Consider the following 13808-nt stretch of genomic DNA (forward strand, 5'->3'; position numbering starts at 1 on the left):
GGCACAGATAATGTTGTCAGTAATTAGCCTCCCGGGAACAAAAGCTGATTGTTCATGTGAGATTATATCCGAAAGAATTAGCTTGAGCCTATTTGCAACAACCTTGGAAGCAATTTTGTAAATGACATTGCATAAACTTATGGGGCGAAACCGAGAAAGATGGGTTGGAATTAGAACCTTTGGGATGAGCACAAGAACCGTGTCATTCACATAGTCAACACTCTCCTCACCTCTAACAATTCTCAGCATTGCACGGGTGACCTCGTCTCCACAAATGTCCCAATGATGCTGATAAAAATGAGCTGGAAAGCCATCCGGTCCCGGTGACTTTGTGGGGAACATCTGAAGAAGAGCTGTTTTTATTTCCTCGTTAGTGTAGGGTGATGTCAGAAGATCATTCATGTGCTGAGTAACCTTCACCGGCACAGTAGATAGGACTTGATCCATGCCGACTGCACCCTCGAAAGTATATAGGCTTTTGTAAAAATCCGCAATCATGGTCCTCAGCTCCTCCGGATCCTCTGTGATGACGTCTAAGAAATTTGCAAGTGCCTTGATCATATTTCTCTTGCGTCTTTGGCTAGCCCGAAGGTGGAAGAAACGCGTGTTCTGGTCTCTTGCTGAAAGCCATTCAAGTCGTGACCGCTGGCGCCACATTTTTTTTATGGCGTAGGCCTGTACGATAACGATCTACAGGGCCCAATGGCCGAGCCCAGAGAGCAATGGACACCCTATACTGCTCTGGGCTCATCATATTCTCGGTGCGGCCTGATCGCACATTTGCAGGCCGTCTGCTCCGAAGCTCCTCCTCCCCCGCATCTCTCCTTTCGCCCCCACCTCTCTCCGGCGCACGGCTCCGACGCGATGGCCGCCCCACTCCGGCGGGTCTTCCCCTCCCTCGGCCGGGCCCTGCTCTCGCCTACGCCGGCGCGGATGCTCTCCGCGGAGGCCTCCGATGCCCTCGTGGAGATCAAGCCCGGGGAGATCGGCATGGTCTCCGGGATCCCCGAGGAGCACCTCCGCCGCAAGGTAACGTTCCCTCGACCTTCCCTGCTTCACTTTCGTCGCGATAGATTTATATCAGCTGGATCTCTGTGGGCATCTTTCGAAATGTTCGGGCTTCAAATATTTTAGGTTGTTATAGGCGTCGAGGCGATGTGTCTATGCGTTAGTTGTGGTTGGAGTTTGGATTTGATCGAAATGCGAATTTAGCGGTAGTAGGTCTCTTTCAATTGGCCACAGATGTGGTGAGGAGGAATGTGTGGGAGTTTGGGTTCCCCCGCATAGATTATACCGAATTTCCAACCCAATGATGATATGGGGCAAAGTGTGTTTGACCATCTTGGGGGATTCGGATGAGAGACTCCTATATCTGGGAAAATTAAAAATGGGTAGAGAGAGAGAGAGAGAGAGAGAGGTCAAGGGCAGCAATTCTCCTTGCGCTCTGTGACTTTGGATAAATGACCCTAGTTTGCTTTGTATTCTGCCATAGTTTAGACCTTGGAATAGATTTGTGCATTGTCCACAGTCGTCAGTTATATGTTTGCCTCAAAGAATATTCGAATGGGAGTTGACAGTTTTGGGTCAGAAACTGTATCTTTGGTGTTTGCGGTATGATGGGTTATGTGCTAGTTATAAAACTTTCAGAAGGATAGGTCCTAAACTGTAAAGCCTAAATACCTAATTTTATTTCACGAATTCACTTTCAGAGGATTGGTGCTAAAGCCCAAGTTGTTTTTATTTCATCATTTTGCCCCTTTTCTAAAGGTCACCTTATCCTTCTGATCAAGCAGGTTCTAATCTATTCACCAGCTAGGACTGCATCTCAGCAAGGTTCTGGCAAAGTCGGGAGGTGGAAAATCAATTTCGTATCAACCCAAAAGTATGTTTCTTGTTGTACTTTGTTGGTTATCTTGTTCTTTCTCACGGGTCATACATCCCAAAAGCCTGTGATGCTGTCAGAAGGGCTACCTCAAAATAAAACGAAATTAAAATAAGCCTCATGTAAATTTAACCTAGACTTAAATTTTTAAATTCAAAACTTAGCTTTCAAGCAGATCAAAACTATAAATATGCTTCTGTTAATAACAAACTAGCACTCACATGAGGCAGTTAATAGTTCAAACTATCAGTGACTGAGGTACTAGGCTACTACTTGCCTGCTTGTGCAGCTAGACTGTAGTTCCAGCTAACTTCCGAATGTTCTTATACATCATGCCTGTGCAGTTTCGCTTTGGGTTACTATAATCTTAGCTCAATGGTAGGTATTGTATTTATCGAGGCACTTATATATAATACTACCACTTCTCAACCACTGAATTTGCCTTGAGTTCTGTGCACATTCTCTCATTGCTATGGCTATGAGTGTGCAGTTAGTGAATATGCAGATCTCCAGGCCCATTCAATGGTTGAAATGGTGGGAGTCCACCTATGCAAGCACAAATCCGTATCATAGATATTATCAGAATGAGTATATCTATTGAACAATTGTTGTTTGCAATCACCTCACTTTTGGTAAGTTTGAATGAACAATCAACTTGATGAAAGATGTGATTATACCTGTGACTATACCATATCTCACTGATTATTGAACTACCTCCGATCCATAATAAGTGTTGCAGTTTTGAACTAACGCCTAGTTCAAAACTGCGACACTTATGTTGGACCGGGGGGAGTAATGTTTATGAAGAATTGATGAGGCCCAGGCATTCCCTTTAAGCATCGTTGAGCTGGGCAAAAAATTAACAAACATCTCCAACATAGTTATACTCCCTCCGTTCCTAAATATAGGTCTTTCTAGAGATTTCAACAGGTGACTACATACGAAGCAAAATGAATGAATCTATGCTCTAAAATATGTCTATATACATCCGTATTTGGTAGTCCATTTGAAATCTCTAAAAGGACTTATATTTAGGAACGGAGGAAGTATTTATTAATACTGGAAGTGTTCTGTTTTTTTCCCTGAGGTGCTGTGTGTTATTGGTTCTTATTTGTTGAACTTAAACAAGAATGACATGTGAGGAGTTCCTTCTATATTTATTATATGTATTACGGAAGTGCTCTACATGTGTAGTAGTACCATAAAATTATGTAATGGGTTTTGGTTCTACCAGGGGCACTGGATGCCATATCTGCGCTCTTTTACTTGTTATATCTCACAATTAATATTTGAAACCTCTGGTGTATTACCTTGATTGAGGATAAGAACATGAAAAGAATGCTCTGCCACTGCTGCTGCAGGTCATTTATGTTTCAGACTTTCAGTAGCCTGATTGGAACGTACTTAAATGCATCCTGTACCTATTTGTGCTGGATATTTAGAGGTTCCATTGATTATTATACTGTGACAGCATTAAAGCCCACAGCTGATTTTTTACCTCCGATTGAGCAGGTCTCTTTGTTGAGGTGTTAGCGTGTCCTTTATTGTGTGGCTCATGTCACGGCTCATGCAGTTATTCCGTTTAGCATGTTCATCACTCGTTTCTGTGGATTAGGGTTTGGTTAGCAAACTAATACTATCAGATACTATTCCTTCTAAAATATCTTCTTTTTCTTTTGAGAAACTGGTTCTAACATTTGAATTCGTGATAGGTGGGAGAACCCATTGATGGGATGGACATCGACTGGTGATCCGTATGCTAATGTTGGTGAAGCTGGACTTACGTTTGACAGTGCCGAATCAGCGAAGGCATTTGCTGAAAAGCACGGATGGGAATATGTGGTGGGTCTTTGACTCTTTTCCCCCCTCGCTGGTATTCTGGTAGATAAGTTGACTTGGCCAATAAGATGTTCTATTCAGGACTGGAACTTCAGGAATATTGGGAAAGATCAAACAATGATTGGTTACACTTTTGAACATCTAGGATAATTCAATTCTTGATTCTTCTTCTAATTAAAATGTTCAAGCTGGGCAGGTCGTAAAGGTTTCCCATCATCCCATAGGTGCATTTCCAAACTGGGCTAGGCCTATTTGATGAAGTACATATAGAGATAGATTTCATGCTAGTCATATACTCCATATGAAGTTTATTTTCCAGTAACTGTGAAGTCCTTGTTCTTGATAAATAGGCATTTAAGTATGTCTCGGCTGCTGCCTGTTGATGCCTCCTCGAAATTTTTGCTGAATAGTTCTTATCTTGGTCATTTTGCTCAATTAATTTAGCTGAAATTCTTTTCTCCGCAAGTTACCTCTCATCTGTTCTGCGTTGAAATTTATCATTTATGCCACATGACTTAAAGGTCAGTTGTTTGATTAGATTGCTATTAAATGTTTTGAAGATAATATATGATATATCCTTTATATGTCTTGGAGATATGCTATAAATTATGTCCACTAGAAGTCAAACTTTTATATCTTCCTTTTCTCTGAAACCCATTAGAGCCAGAGGTTGTCATCTATGGGCTCACTGTATTCTTTCCAAATTTAGCGACACCGAGGGTTTTGGTGTTACTCTGCAAGGAACATTTTTTAGCTGAAGCTGTCATAAATCAAGTCTACTTCTGGAGTAAAATGTATGCTGAGTTGAATCTCCTTGCGCTGTTGTGTAGTATTATTTGATAACACATTCTTCTTGGAATGCGCCATTTATAGAGAATTGTATACTTACATTTATATCTATCTTTCTGCAGGTTAGGAAGCGCCATACACCTCTTCTGAAGGTCTGTATATCCTACATATCCTTCGTTTTGACTTGGTTAATGCATCTTCCTGCTTTACACAGTTCATATCTTGCATCTTAAAAAAAACAAAAACTGAATACACCTTTTCTGTATATCCTACATGTCTTTTAAATCTGTTTGTGTTTACATGTATCATCACTTTCAGTGTGTGCTTGCACACTTTTGAGTTGTTTTCCCAATACAACATGGATATATCGTCATAGGAGTATTTAACATTGAGTTGTAAGCAAGAAAGCGAGTAAAATCTGCTGGTAAAGAAAAACATTGGAGATGATTTTGATGGTAAGCACTTAGTGCGTGTAACTCCACAAGTAATGCAATCAATGTTAGATGCAATAAATTATGTCAGTCCATTATACTACGGGAAATGATGTGGAGATGGAATTGTGGCATATATGGAAGGTGGATGTGAGGGCGGTGTCTTGGGTATTGCCACCTACGTGGTGGAGGGCAATGGTGCCAGGGGCATCTTGGGATATTAGAGGTAAGGGAGAATGAAATGTCATGGTACTGGGTGAAGACCAACTTGGGGTCAATAAAGGACCGAAATGTGTAGACAAGGCAGGACGGGAGAATTTACGTACTCCCGGTGCACGCAAGTGTTTTTTCCTTTCTAGAAACCGCCAAAAATTCTGAGAAACAACACACTGTTGACACCCCATGTAAGAGCATCTAGTGTCTCACAAAATTTGATCCAAATTTGACCAGTTACTCCAAAAACAAGAGACTAATCTACCTCTGAATAGTAGCTAGTTCAAACTGGGTTGTGAATTCGGCACATTATCAGTACACTATAAACACTGTATTTGTTCTTTTTGTGTTTTTAAACTGTTTTAGATTTGGATTTGAAAATTTACGTCTTAATAAAGTCAATGCCATGACCTGTTTTCGGAACTTTCTGTGAATTTTAAGATTCGGTTTTCTGTCCTTGAGCACCGGGAGTCTGCGAATACCCCATGACGGAGGGCACTGGGACTTAATGGGTAGCCCGTTGCTTCTTTGTCACAGCGCCTGACCAAATTTGTTGACGTTCACATTATTCGTGTCTCCGGCAGACCGGCACTTTGAACTGAAGGCGCTCATCTCATCCATGAAAACTAGCTAGACATTGGTCCGGGTTCTCCATTAGTTCTCAGGACTTAGAAGTCAAAGGTTGTAGAGAGAAGCCAAAACTGACATCAACTTTAGAAGTACATCGAATGTGCACTTGACCAGAGACAGAGTGATACCATGCTCCTCGACCCTTATCTTTTTGTTACTAGCAACTCGATGAGGACAAGCTAGTCAGTACTGGCTGCCATACTGTTTGAACCAATGTTCCCACTGATGCAAGGAGACCACTGTTTTGGCAGTTCTATCACCGTGTGTGCACTCGTCATATCCCCTGCCAAAGGATTTGACTTCGCTATCCCACAAACACAACTATATTACCAGGGCTTTCAGGTTTATGTTAGCAAGTACTCCCTCCATCCCAAAATATAATACTCCCTTTGTTCATTTTTGTAAGACGTTTTAGACATTTAAGACAACATCTAAAATAGTTCAATTTTCAGCTGTCTTAAACGACTTACAAAAGTGAACGGAGGGAGTATCATTTTTGACACTTATATTTTGGGCCAGAGGGAGTAGGTTATATGATTCTCTAGAGTCATCGCATACAAGTGAATCACCTAAAAAAAAGACATCGGATTCGGACAGAAAGATTAAGGGCCAGTTTGGAAGAAGAGCATAGTTTCGATACTTAGTTTAAATTCTAACCAAGTACCAAAGCTCGTACGGATACCCCCAGTCCAAACAGGCCCTAAAGAATATATGAAATTACAACTCTACACTAAATATTTACATGTTACTCCTGCACATAGGTTGGACAGGGTCTGAGTTCTTAATTATAGTTCGTTTACCCTGCTTCGAAATAGCAAAAATAGATCGTCTTTTCATTCATGGAACTAACACACACGATACTTTGGTATAATAAGCATAATTTTGCGATCTGTTTGTATAGGTTGTATTTACAGGATGGATTGGCTGTTATACTCGTAATTAACGGTTGATATTCAATCATGCAGCCCAAAACGTATGCAGAGAACTTCAAGTGGAAGGGCCCCCCGAAGACGGAGGAAGCAGCCTAAGCTGTGGATTTGTATGTTGTCTGGAGATTTTCATAAGATGTTGTTTTCCCCTGCCGCTCGTGCTGATTTCACTTTGTTCAATACCTGTCGTGCAATATGAGCTAGAACATGTCTCCATTAAACGTGTAATAAGCACGCATTGCAACTGAACTCGTCGCTCATCTCATCAAAATGTTTGTTAACTCCCTTTTTTACAGGGTAAATGCTTGTTATTAGCCTTGCCTGTAAAATTCCCCTTCACACAGAATTTCTTGGCTACTAATACTATATTTGTCAACTTAGTGCACGCAAAGAAGGCCAGGTAGATCGTGACTGCTGCCAGTCTGTGGCTAGGCTTTTGTACATCCTGCCCTGTCCCTACATACGTAGGCAATCACCAGTCATTATCAAACGGAGTACAAGAAGCTCACTATCTCAGAACACACCAGCAGACGTGCAATTGACTAAAGCACACGTCATATTTTTCCCTTGCATTGTCCGGTCAACATCATATGTACTTTAGAACCCGGGCATGCACCATGCAGGCTTCCCAAAAAAGGAAACAGTTCACCTAGGTTTACCAGTACCACTAAACATGCACCTTAACCTAGTAGTTTAACAGTAACAAAACATGCACCTTAATCTATGACCTATGCACTTAGTTTCGCACGCTGCTTGGGGTCTTGAGTGTCTCATGCGTCGCCGCCGGCGCGGTGGCTGCTGCCGGACGATGATGCATCGGCGGTGCGAAACCTCCAGGCGAAGAGGTAGTGCCTGTACTCGCACTGCAGCCGGCTGACGTCGCACGCTGCATGGAAGGAAGCCCGCTCGCCGCCGCGGCACTCCCACTCGATCTTCGCCGTGCACGAGAACCCCCCTGGGGACTCCGGCAGCGTCGCCTGCTCGGCCACCACCAGCGCCACCTCCCCGCTGATCCTCCTCGACGCGGCCACCGCGCCGAGCCACAGGCACTCGGGCGCGCCCACCATCTCCTTGTACGCGTCGTTCACCAGCCGGACGCGGTTGCTCGAGTCCGTGACGACCGCCGGGAGCGCGTCGGTCTCCACCTCCGCCTCCACCTCCTCCGCCGTCTTCGAGGCGGCGGTGCTGGTCGCGTCGACGGCGCCGGGGACGATGGATTCGACGTGGATGGTGGATCCTACGGGGCGCATCGCCCGCGGCGAGATCACCTTGGGCTCCAGCAGCTTCCGCAGCAGGTCGCGCTCCACGGGGACGTCCCTCTCCTCCTCTTCGTCGTCGCCCGCCACCATGGTCGTCGAGAGCATCGTCAGATTCCCGCCGGTACTCGCGGTCGCCGGCGGGAGGGACGCAAACGGCATGCATGCACTGCCCGGCACGGACACATAGGCCCTCATCGCGGTGGACACCACCGCGTCGGTGGCCGCCGCCGCCGCGCACCGGAGCGGCACCGGGTACGCCGCCCTCTTCCTCTTGGCGGCAGCGGCCGGCGCGGACACCGGCACGGCGCTCGGGCGCCCGCGCTTCCTTGCCCGGCACGGCCTGTTCTGCAGGTGGCAGAGCACGCGGTCGGCGGCGCCGTCGATCGCCTGCACCGGCGACGCCGGCAGGGCGGGCTTGGGCGCGATGGGCCGGAACCGCGCGAGGATCTCGTTGGCCTTGACGGCCATGTCCGCCGGCTGCACCATGGCCATTGCGTGCACGCGCGAGTCGAAGTCTGCTGACGGGGGTGGACGGAGTGCACGGCGTTGGGTCCCGGTGCCGTGCCGGCTTAAGAAGGCGTGGGCGGCCAATCGGATGCGCGCAGAGGGAGGGGCACGTGGGAGCGAGGCGCGGGGTACGTGGGCGAGCGGGCGGGGACGGGGCCGACACGTAGGCGGAGGCGAGTCGCGGGGCGCGCTGCTTTGGAGGGAGAGGACTGTGGATTCCAGTGGCGTCCAGTGAGAGGGGCGTCAGGCGTGTGACGGAGTGGGGGGAGGCACCGGACGGGCGGGCGGGCACGGGGAGGCGCGAGGCCCGTTGCATGCGCGGCGCGATCGCGTTCGCCGCACCGCGCCTGCTCGCTTCGTGTCGCCTCGTCCCCCGTGGCGCGTCCCGCCGCGGTCACTGGCTGGCTGCCGCTCCATTCATGGGGCGTGGGGTGGGGTCACGTTGGCAGATGCTGCGACATTAGCCGCCAACCGGGTGCTGCTCCTCCACCACAAAGCCCTTCACGTTTTTTCCTTCCACGACAAGGTCGATGTTTCGCGCTAAGGAATTGCTTGCTTTCCCGTCCCCTGTTTCATCCTGTTGTCCAGGTTCAATGTACTTATGTACATGCTTATGCACAGAACATATATGTTCCTTTGAGATAATGGCTTGGGAGTACTTTTCCCAGTCTGTATAAATGCGTAGGGGTATTAGGTATGGTAGACGTTATATATAATAACATTGCTCACCAACAACCAACGCCAAAACCGCCTAGCGTACGCGTATCTCCACACGTGTTGGCGAGCATAAGGCATAGACTTTACATATACGTACAAATTTGTGAGAGTAATCCGAAATGATCTAACCCTATCGTCCAAAGAAATCAAAGGTGGTGACGAAACACTCTTAGCACGTGGCGCACAGGAGCACCGCACTACGTACCTACGACGCCACCATGCGTACGTCCGATGGCTCGTCCGTTTCCTAGCGAAACTCTAGTCCAAATAATCTAGACAAGCCCATAGATACACTGCAGTGCTAGCATACGGTAACTGGCACATTACTTTTTTTGGGGTGCATGGAACTGGCACATTACTTGCAGCAACCTTGGGTGCATGGCACGTACTCCTACACATACGGTCCGTAGTTACGTATTCCCTTGTACACGAAACCTCAGTGGCCAAAGGTCTACACGTGGGACATGCATGTCCTACTGTTTGGTCCTCTCCTCCGGCCGGCCCCACTGGAGAACCGAAACTTTGGACGCTACTGGTAGGAATACTTTAATTTAACCCGGGTTCTGCATGCATGCATGCATGCGCGGCATGTGCTGCGTGCCGTGTCGAGCGGACAGGAAGGTGGCGCGACGAGTGGCGGCGCGGCGATTGGCGGGCGCGGCGCTGCGCAGCCCTAGCTAGCTAGCGCATGCAGGGAGGGAGGGAGGGAGGGAGGGAGGCAGGCAGGCGCTCCCGCCCGGCGAGTGGCGAGCGCGCCTCGCGAGGCGCGGCATGCATGGTTCGGTTCGGTGGCGGTGCTGCCTGTGCGCTGCGGTGCGGTGCAGCTGGGGTCTGGGGCAGCTGCAAGTCATGACTCTACCGTTATGGTGCTTTTGCTGCTGCGTGCAACGCATTTAATTCAATCTTTGCTCTAGCGACCTCTTGCGACCGAACAATGCTCCCCCGGTCCATTTTATTTATTTTTATGAAAGAAGGGCCCCCTTCTGATTTGTGTTAAAGAAACTAACTGGTTCGACCACAAAGCACAACCCCGCGACCTACAACTAATCACACACGCACTATTACTAGGGAAGATAACGCAAAAGGAAGCGATCAAATCGCATTCTTAGACATCTCTAACAATGTCACCAGCATCAAGATCCAAACAAGAGCAACCAACAGACCATCGCAAAGAGAGCCTTGGCTCAGTGGTTGGGCACAGGGCCGGCCCTGTGTTTCGGGAGGCCCTAGGCGAACTCGACGACATGGGCCCTTATGTCCTAAGTCCTAAGACAATATATATGTATGCGTATGTTATATATATAACTTATTAAAAGTAATTTTCAATCACACATCTTTAGTTTAAAATATGACTATAATAATTCAAATGACTCCATCGAGAACAATAATAATCAAATTCGAACCGACTCCATAAAAAATAATGGTACTAAAAAGATCGCAAAATGAAACTAACATGACATGATTACCTCAAATAAGAACGAAATTAGACTGACTCCATCGACGACAATAATACTTCAGTGCTTCAAAAAAAGTTTCTTCGGGCATTTCTTGATGCAAAGTCATTAAGGGCACAATCAAGATCAACATTGTCCAAGATATCCTTCAGTGCTAGAATTTTCAGATCACTTTCTTTCTTTTTCCTCCTTTTTTCAGCACCCGACAATTGCTTCTTCTTAGGTAACATGGCAGGCTAATGTCCTAAAATCATGAAGAAAAGATCAAAATAGCATACAAAGAATTAGGAGTTTATAGATCGGATGATTGGAACCCTAGACATGTTATATAGAATGACAAAAAATTGATAGATTGGATTAGAATACGTACATACTAAATAAAGAATAAATAAACTACTGAGATAGTGAGATTGTCGAATTCAGGTTTGGGGATGGACAGGAAACATGGATGCGTACTTGTTGACTTCCAGTCAGATGCGTACTCGTATAGATATTGCCGTATTGCCGCGGTGCCGGATGCCGGATGGCCGGGCTGCCGCCTGCCTGTCGAACTGCTGTGTGGCGGCGATGGCGAGCCGGCGAGGCGACGGCGACGCGGCAAGGGCCAAGGGGCAAGGCGCCGAGCGACGAGCGAGAAGGCCGACGGGCGTGCGAGGGCGACGAGGAAACGTAGAAACCATCATGAGTCACGGTGCCGCTTGGCCTTCGCGTATCCAGCGATCGCTAGCTAGTAGCTATATCTGGGCCTCCTAGCCCATCGTATTTCTTTTCTTTAATTCTTTTGTAATTTTTTTTTGCTTTTTGCTGGGCTATAGTATATGTATATACTCCATCATGGGCCCCCCCTCGCCAGGGCCCTGGGCCGTCGCCCCGTCGCCCATGCCCCAGGGCCGGCCCTGGTTGGGCATTGCTGTTGTGCAACCTAGCGACCCTAGTTCAATTCCTAAAACGTTTATTGAGGATCAAGCTTGGTGTGTAGGGGAACCTACATCGAGAAATATCTTGATACTCATTTAAAAAAAAATCTGAGGATCATGTTTATCTTGGTACTCATACTAAAATGGCCGTATGCATCCCTGATTGGTGCAGAGGCCGGGAGGTGAAAATCTCTCTCCATTTTATAATGAACATGTGCTGTCTGTCGGACCCACGGCACCCCCCGCGTCGCCTCCTCTGAGGCGACTCGGAGGCCAACCCTAGCGCCGCCGCAGTGTTTTCCCCCTCTCCTCCCCTCCCTCCGCCGCCGCCTGAGGGCCTCCGAGGCGCGGGTGCTCGGCCCCAATGATGGTGGCGGCGGGATCTGGCGCCTCCTCTCCTTTGGAGGGCCTTGGTTCCCGGGGGAGGTGGCCCCGGCCGGTGGGCGTGGTGCAGCCGGCGGGCTGCGCCAGCGGGTTCTGGTGGGCAGCCTCCCACGGTCGCGCGCGCGGCTTGGGGGCTGCGGACGCTGGCGTAGTGGCGGCTCCTCGCAATCCGTCATGGCTCCATGTAGAAGATCCGCCCCTTCTCCGATCTGTCCCGATCCGTGCTGGCACCGGTCCTTGGCGGCTGCTTTCGGCGTCCCCTATTGCCGGCCTGGCGGATCTGGCGTGTGGGTGAGGGTCCCGGGGAAACCCCTGGCTGGCGCGGCGGCCTCCCCAAAGTCGACGCCTTTGGCGCCGATCCCCTTCCTGGAGGCTTTGGGGTGGATCCTCTCCCTTCCGCCTCCTCCTCGAACTATGGTGAAAGCCTTTGTTCCCCTGTTCTGGGCGTCGACGGTACCTCGGTGTCGTGTTCCTTCTTGAAGGCAGCGGCTGGGAACAGCTCTTGGTGGCGGGGCTGCTGGTGGCGGGGTGGCGGTGCGGCTTCGGCCTTCTTCTTGGTGTCGCGCCTTGCTTCGCGGGACCAACGAACGGTTTCTTTGGTGGACCGGTGCTTCATCCATCCATTGATGGCGACGGATCTTCACGGCGTGGCGCAGTGCAGATTCGGAGTGCGATGTGGGAGGATGGACTAGCGCAGGAGGACGAGCTATCTGGCGTCGTGGTGGCGTCGATGGTAGAGAGACCTGGCAAGGTAGATGCAACAGTACAACTCTGAAGATGGACTCGTGACAGGTGGCTGCGGCGGCCTCATACCCGGCAGGCGTCCTGGTTGAGGAGTGCGCCGGACTGGTAGGTGCCCCATACCAGGCAGGCGTCCTGGTTGGGACCTCGGGTCTTAGATGTTTAGGTTTGGCTGCGATGTCTGTTTGGTATTAGGCCCAGGCTATCAGCGCCCCTTCATCAATTGGATAGGTGTAGCGACAGTTGTTGCTTAGACGATGGCTTTAGTCTTGCTGTTGTATGACTTTGTAAGGTCTTGTGAGAATAATTAATAAAATGGCCGTATGCATCGCCCAGATGCAGAGGCCGGGGGTCATCCTCCTTTTCTAAAAAAAGCACAGGTGCCAGGTTTAATGAGGAAAACCACAGACACAAACACAGCCATGGTCTCACACGATCAACACTTCCTACATCCACAAAAGCTTAAAATGAAAACATCTAGAAAGAACTACTCCCTCCGTCCCATAATGTAAGATGCTTTTTTATATTAGTGTAGTGTCAAAAAACATCTTACATTATGGAACGGAAGGAGTACTGAAGAAGAGGACCAAGTCACTCCCGGAACGAGCAGCCTCAAGCAGCCTCAAACGTCCACCAACAATCTTCATCCCTCTAGGCGTAGCACATTGTCTCTCCACCCTTGTGAAGCTTTATAGACATCATTTGCTACATGTTCTAGCAGCTTTGTTCCCAGCTTCAACACCTCTTTATTTTGTTCCTTTGTCTGCAAGATAGAGCATCCCACAATCCAGTGGCACATTAGTTTGACCAAAGTCATGGGATCATTACAGTTCTTATTCTAAAAAATTACACCATTTATGCATTTCCAAATGGTCCAGAAGAGGGAAGAGATCCCAATCAGGACTAATTTTTATCATTTTTCGGAAAGGTTTTAATCCAGCTCCCAAAACATTCTTCAATTAAAGAGGGAGTGGATCTCCGCCCAAAAGTGCATTTAAGTAAACTCCATATCAGGGAAGCAACAGAACAACAAAACATTAGATGATTAGGCTGGTCGTAATGGTAGTATCATAGCTAGTATTATGCATGCCAACTAGGCAATTTTGATGAGGTGTC

The 13808-nt window shown here is 48.1% G+C and overlaps 2 protein-coding genes across 2 annotated transcripts; one reads left to right on the plus strand and one right to left on the minus strand.

Moving 5' to 3' along the window:
* Positions 1-761: 761 nt before the first annotated feature.
* LOC119363170 (NADH dehydrogenase [ubiquinone] iron-sulfur protein 4, mitochondrial-like) lies at positions 762-7006 on the plus strand. Its single transcript, XM_037628480.1, has 5 exons — positions 762-1029; positions 1794-1882; positions 3595-3724; positions 4633-4662; positions 6750-7006. Exons 1-5 carry the CDS (start codon positions 865-867, stop codon positions 6810-6812), a joined length of 477 nt encoding a protein of 158 aa, XP_037484377.1. The 5' UTR covers positions 762-864; the 3' UTR covers positions 6813-7006.
* Positions 7007-7018: 12 nt separating this feature from the next.
* LOC119363169 lies at positions 7019-8464 on the minus strand. The gene has a single exon (XM_037628479.1). It carries the CDS (start codon positions 8462-8464, stop codon positions 7484-7486), a length of 981 nt encoding a protein of 326 aa, XP_037484376.1. The 3' UTR covers positions 7019-7483.
* Between the last annotated feature and the right edge of the window lie 5344 nt (positions 8465-13808).

The sequence above is a fragment of the Triticum dicoccoides genome, chromosome 2B, assembly GCF_002162155.2.
Source record: "Triticum dicoccoides isolate Atlit2015 ecotype Zavitan chromosome 2B, WEW_v2.0, whole genome shotgun sequence".
Taxonomy (NCBI): domain Eukaryota; kingdom Viridiplantae; phylum Streptophyta; class Magnoliopsida; order Poales; family Poaceae; genus Triticum; species Triticum dicoccoides.

Coding starts and splice junctions, on each gene's coding strand:
- LOC119363170 (XM_037628480.1), top strand. CDS start 865: ATGGCCGCCCCACTCCGGCGGGTCTTCCCCTCCCTCGGCCGGGCCCTG. Junction 1,030..1,793: donor AGGAGCACCTCCGCCGCAAG/GTAACGTTCCCT, acceptor CTGATCAAGCAG/GTTCTAATCTATTCACCAGC. Junction 1,883..3,594: donor AATTTCGTATCAACCCAAAA/GTATGTTTCTTG, acceptor AATTCGTGATAG/GTGGGAGAACCCATTGATGG.
- LOC119363169 (XM_037628479.1), bottom strand. CDS start 8,464: ATGGCCATGGTGCAGCCGGCGGACATGGCCGTCAAGGCCAACGAGATC.